This window comes from Girardinichthys multiradiatus, chromosome 19, assembly GCF_021462225.1.
Source record: "Girardinichthys multiradiatus isolate DD_20200921_A chromosome 19, DD_fGirMul_XY1, whole genome shotgun sequence".
NCBI lineage: Eukaryota > Metazoa > Chordata > Actinopteri > Cyprinodontiformes > Goodeidae > Girardinichthys > Girardinichthys multiradiatus.
Window position 1 is genome coordinate 37,347,015 of NC_061811.1, and position 23,581 is coordinate 37,370,595.

The 23,581-nt window shown below is 40.7% G+C and overlaps 1 protein-coding gene across 1 annotated transcript in view; it reads right to left on the bottom strand.

Annotated features, from left to right (window-relative positions):
- The window catches only part of LOC124885089 (potassium voltage-gated channel subfamily H member 5-like), a 375,126-nt gene that overhangs the window by 264,331 nt on the left and 87,214 nt on the right, over positions 1–23,581 (bottom strand). Inside the window, exon 5 of the mRNA XM_047393285.1 lies at positions 12,299–12,414. Coding sequence (XP_047249241.1) covers positions 12,299–12,414 — 116 coding nt within the window. The remainder of the gene's footprint in view (positions 1–12,298; positions 12,415–23,581) is intronic.

Below are 23,581 nucleotides of genomic sequence, written 5' to 3' on the forward strand. Positions count from 1 at the left end.
GTATCCTGCGAAACACTGTGATGCGCTCACGGTGGCAAAAAGTTTAGTGACACATTTCTTCCCTACATATGGTATCCCAAAAATCATAAGATCAGATAATGGGACTCATTTTGTAAATAATGTAATAGAATTGTGCTCTAAAGCATTAGGGTTTCAGTTAAAAAATCATTGTTCTTACCACCCACAATCTGCTGGGCTGGTTGAACGAACAAATGGGACAATAAAAAACAGACTGAGAAAAACAGTTGAGGAGACAGGCCGTGGCCAGACTGTCTGTCTCTGGTCAAACTATGGATGAGAATAACTCCAAATCAATCTGGGCTCACTCCATTTGAAATAGTACATGGCAGACCGTTTCCTCTGCCTTCTGATATGAATGAAATAGAGAAAGCACAACAGGAAACTTCATTAGCTGAGTGGATGAACAAATGTTGCAGACAAAAGAAGCACAAATGTCCAGTGGTCTGCCGATAACCTCTGCTCCTATCCCACAGAACGACCTGAGGCCTGGAGACCTGGTCCTGATTAAGACACTCCACAGGAAGGATTGGAGCACCCCCTGCTGGAAAGGGCCGTTTCAAGTGCTCCTGACAACGCCCACAGCTCTGAAAATAGCAGAGAGGCCTTCCTGGATCCATAAAAGCCACTGTAAGCCAGTTTTGCCGTTACAGGAGCCAGATCAACCGACGGGGTAAGCAGAAGGAAGTCCGGATTCAAAGGGGTTGGAGGACCCATATGGCCCAGCGTCTCAAACCGGTGAAGAAAACAGCTGATCTGCGCCCAATTATAAAATGGCTCTCTGTAACATGTGGACAGGACTGATAAGCCTGAGCTTAATTCTGGTAGCAGGACTCTTTCTCTATCTAAAGCAGGATCCACAGGAGGGGATACCGAACCAGAAGAGATGGACATCAGACGGGACCCATCTCAGACCACTGACGGAAGGACATGACACACACCCATTTCTGCAAAATTACTGGTATCGTTATGTGTATGACACAGCTAAAACTCAAAATAAAACTGATTGTTATGTGTGTTCCATAATGCCCGTGCATTCCCAAGGCCCCACTATATATGTCAAAGCTATGAACCTCACCGAGACAAGTTGCGCCATATCAATGGGCCTGATAGGATACACAGATAAACAGTTCTTTCTTTTGCCAAACCAATCTTTCATATTTAACACTTCTGGAATGTGGACAGATAAAAATCAGATCGTTGTGAATTATACACTGCGCAGTGACCAGAGATTAAATTATAGCTGTGACCCAGAAAACTGCACTTGCGACAGAAAACAATGGCAACCTCTCAACATTACAGGGATATCAGAACCATTCAAAGCATATGTAACAGACCCCGGAAACCATCGACACTGCATAAGACAAAATATTATAGGGAATCATACTCATTTTGTAGGGAATACTACGAAATGTAACTACTTCTACACTTACAGGAATAATCCCGGAAACGGCACATACTGGATAGAAGGGGTGGCATGGTTATGTGGTAATAACGCTTATTATGTACTTCCGCCCAGTTGGTATGGTGTATGTGCCCCAGTTTTCACATCAGATCACACTGTGGTACTTAGTAAGCAGACTATAGTTATACCACATAGGAGGTCAAAAAGGGAAATAGATGTTAAACCACATGACCCCATTTGGGGAACAAATGTCCCAGATGAATTTAAACTTTGGTCTAAAGATGATAAAACATTATTATCTCTCTTACCCTGGTTAGGTGTGGGCAAATTAATGCTGCGCGTGGAAACTTTAAGTTATCGATTTGGATTGTTTCTAAATAACTCCATAATAGTAGAAGAGGGTCAAAACACAGAAATAAGCGCTATGCGAGCCATGATAATTCAAAACCGCATGGCTTTGGATATTCTAACAGCATCAACGGGGGGCGTTTGTGTTCTATTGAATAACACCTGTTGCACATATATCCCAGATAATATACACTCTGCAAACATAACGGGAGCATTAAACAACCTACGGAATCTGCAAAATGTCATGGCACATGACCACCCAGATCCTAACTCTTCTTGGTTAGATTGGATGCTCACAGGGGGATGGATACATCTGTTTAAGGTTCTCTTAGTTGCAGTAATAGCATGCATGGGCCTTCTGTGTCTCCTGTCAATATGTATTATCCCATGTTGCAAATGCATGGTACAAAGAATAGTAACTCAGTCAGTCACGGTGGCATATGCAACACTGAACCAGGTAGAAATGCACGAAAATGAAGGGGACGATTATGATGACATGTTGTAAATAAATCACATCAAAAGCCTGAGTGTACTCATACATTGTATTTCATAAAATGACCTTACAGCAGAAAATCGAAAGAAGTTGTTGCTTAAGTGAAATGAGAAAAAGTACAATGATGACATAAACAGGGCAGATTTTGAAATTCCTTTATTATGTTGCACTGTTTTCATTAATTAAGTATTATTCTTTTATTTTTATGATTTCAAGTATTATTCTTATTCTTTTATTTTTATGATTTCAAGTATTATTCTTATTCTTTTATTTTTATGATTTCAAGTATTATTCTTTTATTTTTATGATTTCAAGTATTATTCTTTTATTTTTATGATTTCAAGTATTAATCAACATTTAACTTTTAATGGTCGCGGAGGGCGGCGGGGCCGTATGAGTATTTCCCACAAAATATAATCTGTTTACCGTCCGTGGGTTTTCGCTCATACAAAGTATTTTTCTTACTCGTTTTTATATTAAATGTTTTTACTTGTGATAAAAGGAGGGACTGTTGGATGGGTGCAAAAACTTGTTATCACTCATGTAAAAACCTTGGGTTGCAAGGCACCTGCACTATGCCTTCCTCCCTGTGTGTGTGAGATCATTGTTATCTCTGTGTGAACCAGCCTCCTTTCCGTCTCACACACATACACCCTGTCTGAACTGTCTGTTGAACTGTGTATATAAATAAAGAGATAGGGTGTCAAAACTTTGTAGTTTCACTGCAAAGTGGGCTACCCTTGCTGCAAGTAACTCTGACTGTATCGTTCTTACCTCTGAGTTGATTAAATAATACCTAACACTGTGTCATGAGATAGTGGTACCATTACACCCCTAATATGAGGGCATATTCACGCTGTGTTTGTTTGCATAAAAGATAATCAGCAACAACTAATGAAGTATCAGCTTCTTGAATGAGAGTATAATTTCACAGTCAAATACATTAAGCATAATTTCTTGTGGTGTAGATGAAAAGAGAGGGGCAACACTAGGAAATGGAATCCAGTTTAAGGTGTAGTAAAACACAATCTCCTCAACAGAACCCCTATGAATTCGGTCTTTCTTGGACCGGGACAAAGTATCAACAACTGGAAGAACCTTACTAACATCAGCTAACGCATTTATTACACACACTCCTGATCAAAATCTTAAGACCACTTAAAAAAATTCCATGAATTTGCATGTTGCACCGTTGGATCTTAAGAAGGTTCTTAGTAGAGCTTCATTATGCTAAAAGACGAAATGGGAGCAAGAGGCAAAAAATTTTTAGCAGACAATTTATTGACAACTACATTAAACTGAAACATACATTAGTCAGCTGATCAAAAGTTTAAGACCTGGCTTTTAAAAGCCAAAATCTGTGCAAAAATCCCAGGACGTCCTAAAGGCAAAAGTAAAAAAGCTCACACAGTCTTTGAATGTGGTAGGATTGTTGAGCAGCATAAGCAAGGCCTCTTATAATGTTCCATCGCTGCTGGGGTTGGGCGCAGTAAGGCAGTCATTTTGCAATTCTTAAAAGATCCTTAGGGTAATGCAACAAAAAAAGTCTAGTTATAGACCCAAAACAAATTTTATCTGTGCTGTTCCAGACATTGGAGCCATCTTCAATGCTTGGAGCAAGTGCTCAAAATGTCTCTTCCTCCCCACCACACCGCCTGCCGGTGGTTGGAGTCTCTGCCCGCTGGTGTACTTGTGGTTCTCGGTGTCCGGGGCCGGGTGCTTTGGTGTCTGCTGGCTCACTCCCGGTGGCTGCTTGCCGGGGCCTGGCCCCCTGGGCTCTGTCGGGCCTCTGCTTGGGGTGTGGTGTGTCCCGGGGTCTTGGGCCTCTGGGTCCATGGCTGGATCTGCTCGGGCGTGGACGGCTGCCGGCGGGGCCTGTGGGCTCATCACTGCGACTCCCTGGGGCTTCTGCACTGTCACTGCTGGGTGGTTCCCCTGGGACTCTCCACTGCTCTTCTCTGGGGGGGTTGTGGTAGTCCCGGCAGTGGTTCTCCTGGGGTTCCTGTGCTTTGGGGGGCCTTTAGATGTCTGTGGCTCGGATCTCCTCATTGTCCGCACGGGGACCACGGGGCAGGCCTGTGGGTCTTCACACTCGCTATTGCATAGTTTTGTGGAGAAACCTTCTATGCAAAAGCGCATCCACACCCATACTCACAGATGTTAAGCTTCAGGTGTTGACAGATACACAGATGTTCTATATTGGGCTGCACCTCTCACTAAGTACATTTTATATTCAGAATTACTGTGTACTATTTTGTTGAAAAAAAAAAACAAAAAAAAAACAGCTGCAGGTGTATTAGCAAGCAGGGTGTAATCTTGTATTCTCTTCATCCTTCTTTCTCTCCTCCACTTTGTCCTCCTTTTCTCCCCTTTTTCCCCCATCTCTCTCTTTTTTTAGCTTATTTTTTCCTTTTCATTTCAGTCTCCGCGTCCGTAACAATTGAAATATTCCCAAAGAAGTTTATAATAAAGTTTGTTTTATAAATATCAAGCAGAGCTTTAAAGCATTAGCTGTGATGCTCCGGTTGTGAAAGTAAATCTGTTGGGCAATTTCTTGGCACTCGGACAACAATTATGAGCGATACTCTGCCGGACAGGACACAGTAAAAAAAAAAAATGTATTGTCTCTTGCTTCCAACTCTTCTTTTAGCTTTGTGAAGCTCTACTTAGAACCTTCATATGATCCAATAGAGCAAAAAGCAAATTCTTGCAAATTCTTAAATGGTCTTAAGATTTTAATCCAGAGTGTGTATGGTTCTATAATGCATACGTATATGTGTTTTAAAAATGAGAGGCTTAAGGCTAGAATTAATAGCAGTTTAAAGGTGAGTACAGCGTAACCTCCCGCCATCATGACCCTCTTACACAGTGGCTAGAGAGCAGAGCAGCCAGTCAGGGGGAACCACTGATAATAGACACATGACCTTTCCACAAATGAAGGTAATCATCGTAACAAATGTCATGCATAGCATGGCACTTCCTCTGGTGAATAAATATAGCATACAGTTCACCCACAACTACACAGTCCTTTTAAAAAAACAGTTTAGTAATTTTGTTAATAATCTTCTCAACACTGGGTCTGTCAACACTTTATGATGAAGTCTTCATTCCCTGCTGATGACAGAGAAATTCAAAGGATCCAACCCCAGCGAGCTCCAATTACTCTCACAGTGAGACTCACACTAATATTAAAAAATAAAGGGGGGGAGTACATAATAGAATAACAGCCAGCTTCATGATGATGCTCCCGTATATTTCAGGATCATGCTCCAAACAGAGGTGCCAAACAGCCCCTGGTAATGTAATGTGAAAGAACTGAACATATCATAAGAAATTGCTTTACTGTATATGGGCCACTTGACAGCATCCTCAATAAAAGATGTCAGCTGTACCTTTAAAACTGCAAGGCACAGGATTCAACATCAAAAAGCCACTGAGCAACCTGAGGTCATTTTGCAGTTCTCTGAGAGTATCTAAGGCTGAGAACAGAGGAAGGAGGCTATTCTAGTTAGCTACACTTGCAGTTCTCTGCCATGGTCTTTATTGGTTCCTCCCAACTGCTCTCCTGGCTTCCCTCCCAATATCTTTCTCTCATATAGTCTCTTTATTTGCTGGTTTGTTCCTTAATAAGATCCCTCTCCTTTCCATCCTTTCCTATCTTTGTTGTCTCCCCTTTCTACCTCTCTCTCTTTGAAACAACCATGCTGCTTTTTACCTCATGCACCAAGCAGAGACCAGTCCAAAATTCTGAATAAACCCAAGCATCTTACTTGGGCCTTCATGAATAAAACGGGTACTATAGGTTAGCTCACAGACATAAGGCTTTCACTATGAACAAGACAACCCCTTTCCCAAATTTCAGTAGCAGTTACAGTCATTCAGAGTGGGCACCCCAGGCAGCCTCTGACTCCACATGAAATATGAATGAATGCAATGAACAGGAGGAGCAGTGAGTCCACAGCTTGCTCTGCAGAGTTATCACATGACTATAAAGAATAAAGGGGTTCACTGAGGGTTTATTTTAATTAGATTTTTCTTTAACCCAGTGTTGCAAAAAACTGAATGTTTTATATTACTATTTGGGCAGTAATAATCAAGTGTTTTTAGTGTAGGTGTGTATGAGCGTGGTAAAAAAGCTTAGAAATTTACTAACTTAACATTTTGAAAATAGTTAAAATACTCAATCCCCTTTCTCTGTGTTTTCAGATGCATTTTAAGCACCATTACAGCCTGCTACAAACCTGTAACTGCCAGAATAAGGGCCAAAATCAAAAGTGCAGCTTTGGTCAGAAGAAGCCATATTAGCATTAAATAGAGCAACACATCTCCATAGTTATATGTAGTTTCCACATTTTGACAATCACAAAAAAACCTAAAAAGTAAAGTGTCTTCTAACCAAAAGCCCAGGTAAGTAATGATAGGCTCTTTCACCAACTGGTTCTGTCATTAGGCCACATAGAGGAGCTGCTCTCTGAGCTTCTTCGGACCAGACCAGCAGAACATGTCCCACACAGGAGAGCCTTCAAATATGAAGCAGGCTAAGAAAAACCAAAGGGCTTAGTAATGTGGAATACATTTGAGTAAATATAGAACGTTGCACAAAACAAATGTGTCGGACATGCCCCTTTCTCTGACACTTTATCTGTTTTGTTCTACAGAGCTGTGAGAATTCATATTACAAATGACTTCTGTTTATGGTTTTTGTCCCACTTTCATGTTTCAGATAACCAAACGGAATTTGAATCTGACAATAATAGCCTGAGTAAAAACAAAAAGCAGTTTTTAAATCATGACATTTATTAAAGGACAAAAGCTATCCAAGCCAACCTAGCCCTATCTGAAAAAGTACTTCCCTCCCTTGGTAAATCATATATGAACTGTGATTAACTACATTTTTGGAAAGCTTACTTTCACCAGCCACACCTTCATAAGGAACCTGTGTGACAACATGATGTAGGGAAAAAAGATCTTCAAAAACAACACATCATGGCCAATCTAAATAATAACAAAATCACTCACATCTATGAGTCTGGAAAGCATTCCAAAGTCATTATTAAGATTTTGGGACTCCAGAACTTGCTTGCCTTTTTTTAAATGTTTTTTATTTTTATTGCTTTCACATAAACAAAAAGAGCATTAACAGACATTAGGAACAATACAGTCATCTTGCTTCAACAAAAACCTAAGATTCAGCAAAAGAATTTGGAGGAATGAAAAAATGAAACATTTCACTTCACGTGTTCTGTCTTTCATATTTAGTAAACTTTCCTGTTAGTATTTTGACCAAATTAAAGAAAAGGTCCATATTTCCATAAGTTTAGTGTACAGTTTCTATCCAATCTTTAAGGTGGAACTAAACCACAAATCAACTTTATTTTGCAGATAAACTATAAACAGGGCTTTAATGGTGCTATCTTTATGATACTGTGCATATTTTTGCATTTTCATATAAGCTTGTTTAAATCTGCAATAATGTCCTAAAACCGTCTTAGTGCTGCCCTCTTTGAATTGAATGGTGGCTACTGCAGTTGAATCTTCCTATTGGTTCAAACAGTACAGCTTTGTAGAGGTCTACACCACAACCCCACATATAAAACCATCTCACTCTGAATCGTCATTGTAGCGAGTCAGGAGTCGGAATAGCAAGCAGTGGTCATAGCATTTTATGCTTTATACCTTCGATCATATGCTTTACTTGAGATAATATAAATATAATATAAATCTACATGTAAATGTAAACTTTCTGAAAGTTTGTTACTGCTTTGAACGTTAGCCCATGTTAGCATTGATGGTGCTAACATCACCACTGAGAAATTAGACCCGTCCTGTCCTCCACTGCCTTTGCAGCACCGTCTTCGTGCATGGCTGAGTCAGCGTCTTGAGCCAGCAGCTCATGCTGAACTCAGTTATAAGGCTCAGGCCAACTGGGCTCCACAAAGCCTCCCTCAACCTCCGGTGATGAGGGGGGTGAAAAATCCTCCACCTCAAAAGCTCAATCCATAGTGAAACTACCCGTGTTGCTCTGCTCACTCCCCATGTTTCAACATGTCAAATAAGCTCGCTGCCGCTTTCCCTCGTCCTCTTGACCACACCCCATTTGACCCCCTCCGCTCATTCCCACACCTGGCCGTGCCCATCCAAATAGGGTGTGCTAAATTGATTGTACAACAAATCAAAAATTGCACATGCAATAAGTGGGCGTGTTACACACAATTTTGAAAGATTGTGCGTGCAATGCATAGCAGGTGTAAAATAGGTGCAGACCACCCTATTTAATGAGGAAATTGCATATGCTACAAGCTGGCTGCTACTGCCCCCAGTGGAACAAGAGGAAAAGCAAACAGATCATCTGCTGTGTTGCTTGAAGAATACACGGGTTGTTGCATCATCATTATGAATGATCCAGTTGCTGTTGTTTTCCTTCTGTTCCATTCTGCTACTGTTTTTCTGGACGGTTACAGTTTGTTAACCTTTGTCGTTACTATTCAGAGCAGCTGGTTTGTCATCGCAGCCTCTGCCCTGAGGAGATTATTTCTCCTATCTGTTCATTTGCGCAGGGAGCCTCTGTGCATGTAGAAGGTTGAGTTTGAAGTTGTTCTGCAAACAGATGCTTTATGTTTGTGGCCCGTATGGATCCATTGAGGCAAAGACTACATCCTGATTCGCCTTTAATAAAAATATTGGATTACAGACTACAGGGGAGAGCTGTGTCCAGAGTGACGCGCGCCCTCCACCACAGGTGCACACATGCGGCAGCTGGTCTAGGCTGACAACACTACAGGAGCGCGCACAACTTGTTAACTGTGTTGCTCCATGTAACTCACTGTTGCACCCCAGAAATTGGCCAATCAATATTAACAACAAAAACGACAAATATGTCAGTTAATTTATTAGAGTTTTGCCTCCCTTGATCTTTTAATTCTTTTCAGAGACTCACAGTGTGCTTTTTTTGACAGTATGTGTTTGAAGAGTTTGGAGTTTATCATGAACAGCCACAATATTTAAGCCTGAACGTAATATTAGCAACATAAAAATAGTTTGTTTTAGGATTTGGCAATCTGTATATTATAGCTTTGCTAATTTCAAAACATAACGTCACATAACTGTCCTGTAAAGAATTACATTTAACATTTATGTACATACAAATTTATTATTTTCCAAGGATTTTACTGAATTTGGTTTGCTTGTTTTGCTATTTTTTTAATGATATACAACGTGTTTGATTGTTTAAATAGTTTTTTGGTGACACAAAAAACGTTTTTACTCTATAAACACTCTCCTGGCATATGTTCACATTCAAGGAACGTAATCCAACTAATCCAGCTCCAATTGCTCTGCAATGACACGTTATTGTCAATAATGCATTTAGTTTTGTTTAGTGACAAGGTTAAAGCATACACCGTCTTTCTCACCACATGGAAAAGCCACCTTAAAATGTAGATTTTTCACCTGCTAAGAAGTGATTTTAGCATCCAGTTTGAAAATGATGAATTAAATGTGCCTTATATTGTCTTTATTTCTTTCCTATTAATTATATTATCAACATCACAGCACAGTGGGTCTTTTGCATGATTTGCAATTACAGTCAGCAGGCTGTACCTGCTTGTCTGGCAAATAATCCGTTATGTGCGCACCTCTGAAAAAAGTGTTGCAAGGAGTTTTGACATAGGAGGAATGTCATGGCTTCTGTTTGTGATTGGCTTCAAAGCAAACCTTAGATAATCCTTCATAGAATCCTCTATTGTCATCTATTATTATTTTATGTTTGACCACCCAAATCTGTTGACATGTAGTGAAGATTCTCTCTCCCTGTCATCTGTCATTCTATCTATGCCTCCTTCTCGCCACAGTGACAGCAGACCAGTTAGTCCCAGTTAGTACCTGCAATTCAAACGTGCTAAATCTAGACACAAAAACCCTGCCTTAATGTAGGCTAAGGACCATAATATACCGGTAATTGCACTTTGTCTAGTCAAGGGTCTTTTAACTGATACCAAATCTTAAGGGGTAGTTTCATCCAGTTATTAAGTTCCCTTAAAAAATTATTTTGAAAGTTTATGTCTCCTAGTACTGAGAGGGGTGTCTATATATTTTTGTACTTTTTTCTGTCCAATTAGCTTTGTAGGTAGCATCACATCAACATACCAATGACAGCAGTTTGCTGCTGCCTTGTTATAATTCTACCGCGATGGTAAAGCTATGCCTCCTTCTTCTTTAGTTAGTGGTAATGTCTTAAATTTAACTCCCAGCCTTTTCTTATTCCATATAAAGGTCAAGATCAGTCTATTTCTTTCATTAAACTGTTGAGGAGGTATACAACTGGTAAGGAATTGAAATTAAAGAGGATTCGGGGTAATATGTAAAATTTTATGATGTCTGCTCTATTAAGCATTAATAATTACTTCCTAGTATTTTAAATCTAACTAGATTTCAGTAGTAATTGTAGTATAACTGCATTCATATAATCATGATAAATTCCGAGATATTTGTACTGGAAGATAATTCATTACTTGACCACTCCAATTGATGTTGCATTGTTTTTGGATGAGTTCTGGGAGGTTATGATTAAACATAAGTATTTGGGGTTTTTGCAAGTTGCATTTGTAATTGGGGTAATAGCCAAATTCAAGTCTCATTAGACTGGTAGTTTCACAAATTGTCAGTAAGATATTGTCAGCATATAAGCATAATCTATGCTCTGTGTCTCCAATTAATGCCCGATATTTTTTTCCTCCCTGATAGCCTTGTTTCACTCTAGGGATGGTGTTCTTGGGGTGATGGGATGTGTTGGGTTTGAGCCAGACATTGTGTTTTCCTTGGTGGCAGAAAAGTTCACTTTTAATCTGAACAGAGCACCCTTCTCCATACATTTGGGGAGTCACCCCACATGCCTTTTAACAAACTTATTAGTTCTTGGGCCTCTGGGTCCATGGCTGGATCTGCTCGGGCGTGGACGGCTGCCGGCGGGGCCTGTGGGCTCGTCACTGCGGCTTCCTGGGGCTTCTGCACTGTCACTGCTGGGTGGTTCCCCTGGGACTCTCCACTGCTCTTCTCTGGGGGGGTTGTGGTAGTCCCGGCAGTGGTTCTCCTGGGGTTCCTGTGCTTTGGGGGGCCTTTAAATGTCTGTGGCTCGGATCTCCTCAGTGTCCGCCCGGGGACCACGGGGCAGGTCTGTGGGTCCTCACACTCCCTATTGCGTATTTTTGTGGAGAAACCTTGTATACAAAAGCGCATCCACACCCATACTCACAGGTGTTAAGCTTCAGGTGTTGATAGATACACAGATGTTCTATATTGGGCTGCAACTCTCACTAAGTACATTTTGTATTCAGAATTACCGTGTACTATTTTGTAAAAAAAAAAAAAAAACAGCTGCAGGTATAAGCAAGCAGGGTGTAATCTTGTATTCTCTTCATCCTTCTTTCTTTCCTCCACTCTTTCCTCCTTTTCTCCCCTTTTTCCCCCATCTCTCTCTTTTTTGAGCTTCTTTTTTCCTTCTCATTTCAGTCTCCGTGTCCGTAACAATTGAAATATTCCCAAAGAAGTTTATGATAAAGTTTATTTTATAAATATCAAGCAGAGCTTTAAAGCATTAGCTGTGATGCTCCGCTTGTGAAAGTAAATCTGTTGGGCAATTTCTTGGCACTCAGACAACAATTCTGAGCGATACTCTGCCGGACAGGACACAGTAAAAAAAAACAAAAAAACTTATTAGTTTTTGTCCGACCACACCAAGTACATCGAGGGGAGATACAGAGTTCAGGTGGGCATATAAGAGGTCGTCCCTAGGAGCCACAGAATTCAAGAGGGCGACCAGGGCACTGTCCCGGAGGTCACAGTATACACAGTATAGATTTGTTAAACTTTATAAATTTACTTTTTCCCAGAGTTCAACTAGGTTTTCTGACTCTAATTAAAAATCGTTTAACTAAAGTTAATGTAAAAATGGCTTTTGGATATTAAAAGTGTTTATCTCCGATGGACCAACAAAAGGTAGTGTAAATATGTTTGTCTGTGTGTGTGTGTGTACTCACCTCTGCCAATCTGGATTGCTTATGGCTGACTTCATGTTTGCCAATGGGAGCCAGCTGCTGCAGTGTGTTGCGGTTGTTGGTGAGCGCACGTGTAAGTCGTGCAAATTTTGTCCATCCTGTAGGAGGGAAGAAAAGATTTAAATCATTTTCAAATTCCAGCTCATCAGACCTTACTTGGTTTTAAAGAGCATGTCAGCAGGGGCTTAATAAACAAAAAATAACATGAAATTCTTCTTTCATTCTTGTTGTTTCTTCTTCATTCATACCTTCATTTGAGATGTTTTGAATTAGAGCATTTTTCTACATTAGAAGTTCATAAATAACTTAACTGTAAACTCCACCACACACAAAGCTTTTGGTCTTCTCAAAACCTTTTTCTTTTTAGCTTTCAATATCACAACCAGCAAATTCCATTCTGAATATAGTGTTAGGCTTATCAGAAGAATAATGGCTATTTCATAAGAATATTGGTATCATTTATAGGTATAAGTATATAAAAGGATACAATAGAAGTTCTGGAGACAAATAAGCTGGTAAAGTTATAAACATTAATGACTTAAACAAAAAAATAAAGGTGCCTTCTGTCAGATTTCTACGTATGTGCCTCGTATCTCAACAACCACCAATTTCTTCCAAAGATTATAACAGACTGAGACCAATGGTGTCTGTTGCTGAGCCTGGCATGACATGGGAAGAGTTTGTTGCAGTAGCTAAATGCATGTAGTTGGTGTAGGAGAGGCATGCCTCACTACCCTCTCTGGGTGGTTTTGAGCAGCTTAGGGATGCTGAGATTAGGGAAGGCAAAGCTAATGTATTTGTATACCAATATACAATTATATAATATTGCAATGATTGATTTAAAAGAACTCAGGGTTTCAGCACTTTTGCAGTTTTCTGGAAGTTTGTTCCAGATTAGTGGGACACAAGAACTGAAAGGTCCTTTTTCTTGTTTGGTTCTGAATCAGGGAATGCAGACTAGACTTGAACCAGAACATCTGAGTGATCTCCAAGTTTGATTAAACAACAACAAATCTTTAATATATTTTGGTGCTGTGTCATTCAGTGATTTATAAACTAACTTCAGTCTGTTCTCTGAGACACAGGGAGCCAGTGTAATGACTTTAGAACTGGGGTGAAATGCTTTACTTCCTTAGTGTTAGTGAGGACGTGGACAGCATGGTTCTGGATCGGCTGCAGTTGTCTGATTGACTTTTTAAGAAGACGTGATTAAGACACTGTTGCTGTAATCAGTTCGACTAAAGATAAATGCATCGATGAGTTTCTCAAGATGCTATGGGACAAAGGTTATTTAATCTGAGTGCCTCTGAAGGTTCAGGTCTGAGTCCATCACTACACCCAGATTTCAGGCCTGTGGTTTCTAGCCGTAGTAACCTCAGTGTGCTGAGTCTTGGGGGCTCCTCTTTTGGTCCAACAAAAATTGCCAGGAAACCTGACTGGAAGACATCAAATCAGCTGGTCATTGTTAAGAAGATATTTAACTATTGAAACACAGCTTCTTCAATAACCTTACTGAAGAATGGGACATTGTATATGGGCCTGAAATTTTGCAATAGCAACTTGTCCAGGGGAATAGCGCTAGGCTGGTTTAAATCTTATCTGTCTGACAGATTCCAGTTTGTTCATGTAAATGATAAATCATCTTTAAACTCCAGGGTTAATTGTGGAGTACCACAGGGTTCAGTACTTGGGCCAATTCTCTTTACTATATAGATGCTTCCAATAGGTCAAATTATCAGGCAGCATGGGATAAATTTTTACTGTTACGCTGATGATACTCAGCTTTACTTATCCATAAATCCTGATGAGCCCGACCAGTACTACAAGCATGTCTTGAAGATATAAAAACTTGGATGACGTTACATTTTTTGCTTCTAAAAGACAGAAGTTGTCGTCTTTGGACTGGAGTATTTAAAAAAGAAACTGCTTAGTCAATCACTTAACCTGGATGGCATTAAATTGACCTCTGATAATAAAGTAAAAAACCTTGGTGTTATTTTTGACCAGGACATGTCCTTTAAATCCCATATTAAACAGGTTTCTAGGATTTCTTTCTTTCATCTCCGGAACATTGCCAAAATTAGAAATATCCTATCCAGGAGTGACGCTGAAAAACTAGTCCATGCATTTGTTACTTCAAGGCTGGACTATTGTAATTTGTTACTATCAGGATGTCCACAAAATGTAGTTAAAAGCCTTCAGCTGATTCAAAATCCTGCAGCAAGAGTTCTGATGACAATTAAAAAGAGAGATCATATTTCTCCTATTTTAGCTTCCCTTCATTGGCTCCCTGTTAAATCCAGAATAGAATTTACAATTCTCCTCCTCACATATAAAGCCCTTAATGATCTAGCTCCATCATATATCAAAGATCTGATTGTTCCATATGTTCCTAACAGAGCACTTCGTTCTCAGACTGCAGGTTTACTGGAGTCTCTAGAAGTAGAATGGGAGGCAGATCCTTTAGTTATCAGGCTCCTCTCCTGTGGAACCAGCTCCCAGCTTTAGACCGTGAGGCAGACACCCTGTCTACTTTTAAGGCTAGGCTTAAAACTTTCCTTTTTGATAAAGCTTATAGTTAGAGTGGCTTAGGTTATCAGGGAGGGAGGAAGGCTCCCTCCCTGTTGGATGGAGTAAGGGGGAGTCAGGTTTAGCCTAAACTGGCTCAGTTATAGTTGAGGTGCAAACACACCCTCCATTTCTACTACCTGTATGATCCCTTCTCTTTTCCAGTGGTTATAATCAGTCTGACAGAGAGAGGTATCCCAATCCTTGTAGTTTTTAGTATAACAATGACCATCAGTGGGACCCTTTGTGGGGTGTCTTGAGACGACATTGTTGTAAATAAGCGCCGTTTAACTAAATAATCTGAACTGAAACTATCTGTGTAGTTATGCTGCTATAGGCTTAGGCTGTTGGAGGACTAACGACCACTTTCACCCTCTTCGCTACATTCTCACACTACTCTCCAATTTTGCATTATTTGCTGTTATTTCAGCTTTTAACCTTGTTCTCTCTTTCTCTTCCTAGAAGCTACACCTGGACTGGCTCTGTGTCTGCCTGTGACACCTTTCTGGAGAGGGGAATCGTCCGAGCTTCTGCTGGCAACAACTTAATGCTCACCCTCTACCGATGATACACATAGCCCTGTCTTTTAGTGTTTAACCCTTTCTCTCTCCTTGACATGGAAATTGACTGAGCTTTTACTGTAACTAATTATATGTGCTCTCTTTCAGACTCTAACCTTGAAAACTGGCTCAGAGTTTATCTGTTCTTTCTTTCTAGGTGAAACAACTAAAGGAGCTACATCCATTAACATTTACTTTTCCTTCCCATAGAAAGTACTTCTGGATCAGTGCTTCTGTGTTCTTTTTGTGTCTCTGCTCTGTTCTCTCAAACCCCCAGTCGGTCGTGGTAGATGGCCGCTCACACTGAGCCTGGTTCTGCTGGAGGTTTCTTTCTGTTAAAAGGGAGTTTTTCCTCTCCGCTGTCGCTACATGCATGCTCAGTATGAGGGATTGCTGCAAAGTCCATGCCAGTGACTGTCCACTGTCTCTACATGCTCATCCAGGAGGAGTGAATGCTGCAAGTCACTGACTGGATGCAATCTGCTGGGTTTCCTTAGATAGAAAAACTTTTTATCCAACTTGAATAAAAAGCTAACTCCGACTGCACTGTTCAATTGTTAGGATTAATAGGAATGTATGTACCTGACTGTTGTGAAGTGCCTTGAGACAACATGTGTTGTGAATTGGCACTATATAAATAAAACTGAATTGAATTGAATTATTCTATTTCAAAAGTGGTTTTATAATTGCTGTGTTTGAGGCCCATGTGAAAACACCTGACCAAAGGGATAGGTTTGTTAGTTGAATCAAATCAGATGGTATGACAGGCAAAACCTTCTAAAAAAAAGGCTGTGGGTAAAATGTCAAACAGTAGGAGGAATTTAGTTCATGTACAATTTATTCTAAGCTTTTTGAGTTAATTAATAGAGCTGTATCATTTTGTCCAAATGTCTCTTGATTAGATGCAACACTGATAGTGTATTTATGTCTAGACTACCCTTCTAATCTTCTGAGTTTTCTCAGTAAAGACGTTAGCAGACCCTGGTGGGGTGGAGTTCATTTGACACAGGAGCCACTGTGTCCCACTTGCTCCTGTGTCCTGGAGGAACCAAGGTAGGAGTGGCACATTGTATTTCAATCTAGGGTCCAGTCCCCAAGAAGTCTACAGGGAGGGATACCTACCAGAGCCCAGCGAAGCCCCTCCCAAGCCCTCAACCAGCCCAACACACCTCTGGGAGACACAGGAGGGTTTCCTAACCTGCCGACCATGGCAAGCAAAGCACAAACATTATTAATCTTTTTGTTTATAATTTCAGAAAAGAAGGATTTCCTTGCATTCTTCAGTTTCAAGTCATATCTCTGCAGTCTCTATAGATGTCACAGAGATTTATTCTTACCAGAGACAACTTTCACCTTAATGGGCGCAATCAATGGAACCAATGATGTCTGAAATTTTAGAATGGAAGTTATCAACCAGCTGAACTACAAGGCCAAGTGGATGTGGCAGTAAACTTGGTTAAAGGCTTCAATTGAACTGTCCTTAGAAAAGTCAGTCAGTCAGTCATTTTCTATACCGCTTCTTCCGTGTGGGAGGCAGGGAAGCTAGTGCCTATCTCCAGCAATCTATGGGTGAGAGGCGGGGTACACCCTGGACAGGTCGCCAATCCATCGCAGGGCAACACACAAACAAATGTGGACACACTCATTCACACACCTAAGGGAAATTTAGAGAGACCAATTAACCTAACAGGCATGTCTTTGGACTGTGGGAGGAAGCCGGAGTACCCGGTGAGAACCCACGCATGCAGGAGAACATGCAAACTCCATGCAGAAAGCCCTCCGGCCAGGAGTCGAACCCAGGACCTTCTTGTTGCAAGGCAACAGTTCTGTCCTTAGAAAAGCGTTTTATTATAATATCTCTTTGGCTAATTGAGTCGATGGAAATAATGCTTTCAAAGACAACAGAAAAGTGGTCGAATAGGACAACATCAAACTCAGATACTTTGGAAATGTTTAGGCCCTTGCTGAGGATAAATTCCAAAATATGTCCCCATTGGTGTGTTGGCTGTCTAACATGCAGGACAATATTCAAAAATTCTCAAGTGTATCACATAGTTCTTTTGCCCCTCTGTCTTGGAGTTGTCAGCAGATCAAGAGAGATTTTGATCAGCAGTCTCACTACTACAGCTGAATAAGGCTCAGTGAGGAGGACAGAATAAAATGTTTGAAGACACCCCACTGATTGGTCACTAAAATTTCATTTTACTTTAAAAATCCTAAATGATTTGCTTTAAAACACTGACTAAATTTAAATGATTTCAAATAAAACAACCAGCTGGAATGTAACATAGTTTGCTGTCTTACTGGAAACATCTGAGATTCAAACACATTGATGTGTCTCACATTAGCATTGAAGAGTGAGTTAAATTAAGTTTGCAAAATTACAGAAAACATACTATATGAGCTCAAAAAAGTCCTGTGAAAAAATGTGAGCACCATATAACGACCTGTGTGTTTTGTCTTTGTTTTTATTTTTAATTTTGGACATATGAATATTTAATAATAATTTTAACCATACAGTAGGATGCTCTGGGCTGCCTTTAATGTTCTTCGTTTTATTAAGAATCCTGCTTAGCAACATCATCTCCAGAGGTTCCAGAGGAGTCCCCAAAACAGAACCAGTCTTCTTTATCAGCTTGGGTAAAGCTGATAAAGAGCTTGAGTCTGATGCTGCTACCCCGGCAGATGATGGCAGAAGAGATACAACAAAGACATATTCTCCACAACTGCCCCATATTTAAATGTGGTGGATATTGAGATCTGAACCCAAAAATCCTGGACTGGACCATATCCATTGACAGTCAGAACAGACCAGGTTCAAACAACAATTACTAAAGCTAAACAGAATACACAGGAAAGAAACCATTTAAAAACAGGAAGTCACACAAGTTCTTGTTTAAGTTCTCCAAAAAACAAGAGGTTCAGTTAAAGCAAGACATGAACTGATTTAAAGAGCAACATAAAAACCCGTTTAATCTCCAGAGGGACCTTTTGCTCTAAGATTCCTTTTTTTCTCAGTTGAGGTTCAAGAAATTTAAGAGTGTAATAATCTTTTTGATATTTACAACCCCAATTTCAATGAAGTTGGGACGATGAGTAAAATGTAAATAAAAGCAGAATACAATAACTTGCAAATTTCATTCAACCTACAGGTCCTTCTCAAAATATTAGCATATTGTGATAAAGTTCATTATTTTCCATAATGTCATGATGAAAATTTAACATTCATATATTTTAGATTCATTGCATACTAACTGAAATATTTCAGGTCTTTTATTGTCTTAATACGGATGATTTTGGCATACAGCTCATGAAAACCCAAAATTCCTATCTCACAAAATTAGCATATTTCATCCGACCAATAAAAGAAAAGTGTTTTTAATACAAAAAACGTCAACCTTCAAATAATCATGTACAGTTATGCACTCAATACTTGGTCGGGAACCCTTTTGCAGAAATTACTGCTTCAATGTGGCGTGGCATGGAGGCAATCAGCCTGTGGCACTGCTGAGGTCTTATGGAGGCCCAGGATGCTTCGATAGCGGCCTTTAGCTCATCCAGAGTGTTGGGTCTTGAGTTTCTCAACGTTCTCTTCACAATATCCCACAGATTCTCTATGGGGTTCAGGTCAGGAGAGTTGGCAGGCCAATTGAGCACAGTGATACCGTGGTCATTAAACCATTTACCAGTGGTTTTGGCACTGTGAGCAGGTGCCAGGTCGTGCTAAAAATGAAATCTTCATCTCCATAAAGCTTTTCAGCAGATGGAAGCATGAAGTGCTCCAAAATCTCCTGATAGCTAGCTGCATTGACCCTGCCCTTGATAAAACACAGTGGACCAACACCAGCAGCTGACACGGCACCCCAGACCATCACTGACTGTGGGTACTTGACACTGGACTTCTGGCATTTTGGCATTTCCTTCTCCCCAGTCTTCCTCCAGACTCTGGCACCTTGATTTCCCAATGACATGCAGAATTTGCTTTCATCCGAAAAAAGTACTTTGGACCACTGAACAACAGTCCAGTGTTGCTTCTCTGTAGCCCAGGTCAGGCACTTCTGCCGCTGTTTCTGGTTCAAAAGTGGCTTGACCTGGGGAATGCGGCACCTGTAGCCCATTTCCTGCACACGCCTGTGCACGGTGGCTCTGGATGTTTCTACTCCAGACTCAGTCCACTGCTTCCGCAGGTCCCCCAAGGTCTGGAATCAGCCCTTCTCCACAATCTTCCTCAGGGTCCGGTCACCTCTTCTCGTTGTGCAGCGTTTTCTGCCACACTTTTTCCTTCCCACTGAGGTCCCTTGATACAGCACTCTGGGAACAGCCTATTCGTTCAGAAATTTCTTTCTGTGTCTTACCCTTTTGCTTGAGGGTGTCAATAGTGGTCTTCTGGACAGCAGTCAGGTCGGCAGTCTTACCCACGATTGGGGTTTTGAGTGATGATCCAGGCTGGGAGTTTTAATGGCCTTAGGAATCTTTTGCAGGTGTTTAGAGTTAACTCGTTGATTCAGATGATTAGGTTCATAGCTCGTTTAGAGACCCTTTTAATGATGTGCTAATTTTGTGAGATAGGAATTTTGGGTTTTCATGAGCTGTATGCCAAAATCATCCGTATTAAGACAATAAAAGACCTGAAATATTTCAGTTAGTGTGCAATGAATCTAAAATATATGAATGTTAAATTTTCATCATGACATAATGGAAAATAATGAACTTTATCACAATATGCTAATATTTTGAGAAGGACCTGTATACTACAGACAATATATTTAATGTTAAAAACTAATAAACTTTATTATGTTTTGTAAATTATCACTAATTTTGAATTTGATGCTTGCAACACGTTCCAGAAAAGCTTGGGCGGGGGAAACAAAAAAGTGGGAATATTGAAGAATACTCAAAAACGCCTGTTTGGAACATTCATACAGGTGAACAGGTTAATAGGAAACAGGTGAGTTTCATGACTGAGTATAAAAGAATCATCCGCCGAAAGGCTCAGTCGCTCACAAGTAAGGATGGGGCTACTTTCACCACTTTGTGAACAACTGCGTGGGCTAATAGTCCTACTGTTATGATTATGGCACGTCTGCTCTACCCTGTCTCCCTGGCTGCAATCAGCAGATTAGATGCACCTGGTGGCTGCTGCAGTGCAGTGCAATCTGTGGCATGCCAAGCACCTGTGTCTTCCCTGATATATACTGACTCTGACAAGCAGACGGTGCCAGATTTTTGAAAGCCATTCGTGTGAGTAGATATCCAGCATTCCTTCCTGTCTGATCATTGTTCTTGACCTTGCCTTGCCTTTCGGATTTTTGCCTCTCTGCCTGTTCCCTGTCGGACTATTTGGATTCTGGTTGTCGACCTTGTTTCCTGCATCTGGTTTATGCCTCTGCCTGCCCTTTGCCTGACGTCTCTTGTTCTGATCATTGACCCCGTTTCTGTCCTCGGATTATTGAGCCAGCCTTGCCCTTGGAACCCGAGAAGGGTCTGGGGTCATAAAACACAGATTCTTTGAAGTTGAGATAACACTGTCATGTTCTGGTATAAATACTGTGTGTAAATGTTGTTCGGGGCTCTGTTTCACTGACTAACCTCAGTGTCAGGGTCTTCAAATGCTGAATGCCTTTGAATAAAACTTATAAAGACAAAGTCCGGATTTTCTCTTGTTATGAGTCAACTTCTACCCACTTTGATAAGAAAATTCCACAACAATTTTGGCGTCACGAACAGGATCTAACGTGCCAGAGGAGACCGCAGGATGCGACACGGACGCCTGGCCAGCCTGAGAGTTGTCAGTCCACTTCCATTTTACGGAGGGGAGTTCTGGTGCCCGCCTGCGGCTTCTGGCCGATTGGATCCGAACTATTTGTCTAGCCTGAGAGTTGTCAGTCCACTTCCATTTTACGGAGGGGAGTTCTGGTGCCCACCTGCGGCTTCTGGCCGATTGGATCCGAACTATTTGTCTTCAAATATATCTGGGTGAGAAGTTGCTCTGTATGATATAATGTATATTATTATTTTTTATTACACATTAACCATCATCTCCTAACTAATTAATTACAGGTCCTTCTCAAAATATTAGCATATTATGATAAAGTTCATTATTTTCCATAATGTCATGATGAAAATTTAACATTCATATATTTTAGATTCATTGCACACTAACTGAAATATTTCAGGTCTTTTATTGTCTTAATACGGATGATTTTGGCATACAGCTCATGAAAACCCAAAATTCCTATCTCACAAAATTAGCATATCATTAAAAGTGTCTCTAAACGAGCTATGAACCTAATCATCTGAATCAACGAGTTAACTCTAAACACCTGAAAAAGATTCCTGAGGCCTTTAAAACTCCCAGCCTGGTTCATCACTCAAAACCCCAATCATGGGTAAGACTGCCAACCTGACTGCTGTCCAGAAGGCCACTATTGACACCCTCAAGCAAGAGGGTAAGACACAGAAAGAAATTTCAGAACGAATAGGCTGTTCCCAGAGTGCTGTATCAAGGCACCTCAGTGGGAAGGAAAAAGTGTGGCAGAAAACGCTGCACAACGAGAAGAGGTGACCGGACCCTGAGGAAGATTGTGGAGAAGGGAAGATTCCAGACCTTGGGGGACCTGCGGAAGCAGTGGACTGAGTCTGGAGTAGAAACATCCAGAGCCCGTGTGCACAGGTGTGTGCAGGAAATGGGCTACAGGTGCCGCATTTCCCAGGTCAAGCCACTTTTGAACCAGAAACAGCAGCAGAATCGCCTGACCTGGGCTACAGAGAAGCAGCACTGGACTGTTGCTCAGTGGTCCAAAGTACTTTTTTTGGATGAAAGCAAATTCTGCATGTCATTCAGAAATCAAGGTGCCAGAGTCTGGAGGAAAACTGGGGAGAAGGAAATGCCAAAATGCCAGAGGTCCAGTGTCAAGTACCCACAGTCAGTGATGGTCTGCTGCTGGTGTTGGTCCACTGTGTTTTATCAAGGGCAGGGTCAATGCAGCTAGCTATCTGGAGATTTTGGAGCACTTCATGCTTCCATCTGCTGAAAAGCTTTATGGAGATGAAGATTTCATTTTTCAGCACGACCTGGCACCTGCTCACAGTGCCAAAACCACTGGTAAATGGTTTACTGACCATGGTATCACTGTGCTCAATTGGCCTGCCAACTCTCCTGACCTGAACCCCATAGAGAATCTGTGGGATATTGTGAAGAGAACGTTGAGAGACTCAAGACCCAACACTCTGGATGAGCTAAAGGCCACTATCGAAGCATCCTGGGCCTCCATAAGACCTCAGCAGTGCCACAGGCTGATTGCCTCCATGCCACGCCGCATTGAAGCAGTCATTTCTGCAAAAGGATTCCCGACCAAGTATTGAGTGTATAACTGTACATGATTATTTGAAGGTTGACGTTTTTTGTATTAAAAACACTTTTCTTTTATTGGTTGGATGAAATATGCTAATTTTGTGAGATAGGAATTTTGGGTTTTCATGAGCTGTATGCCAAAATCATCCGTATTAAGATAATAAAAGACCTGAAATATTTCAGTTAGTGTGCAATGAATCTAAAATATATGAATGTTAAATTTTCATCATTACATTATGGAAAATAATGAACTTTATCACAATATGCTAATATTTTGAGAAGGACCTGTAGGTTCCAGAGTTGCGAGAGGGAGGACATCAGCTGAGGGCCCGGTTACCCTGCAAAAGGAATGGCAGGGAGGTTCTCATTGGTAACAATGGGATAAAGCAAAACACAGGGTTTTGCGGGTGGTTTTAGCAATTTTCTACACCTCATAAAGGAGAAAAGCCAGGCGGCAGACGTGCCGCTGAACAGGTAAAAAAAAAAATGGTTCCGGAACCTTGAGGCATCAGGGGTGTCTCCTTCTTCATACTCTGATTTATAAAATAATGAAAGGAAAAAGTGGGGATGATTGTGTTAAATGTGCTTTAATTTGGAAGATAAGTTTGGTTTTTCACAGCGTGGAAGTTTGAGTGTAAATAAGTTAAATAGTTTAAATAGTTTCAAGTAAAACAGTTGATGGAAAAATTAAAAAAACATAAGAAAAATAAAAAGCACAGAGTGCATCAATTAAGGGGTTAAAGAGTTAAAACTTTCCTGAAGGAAGTTTCGTTGGTCTTAAAT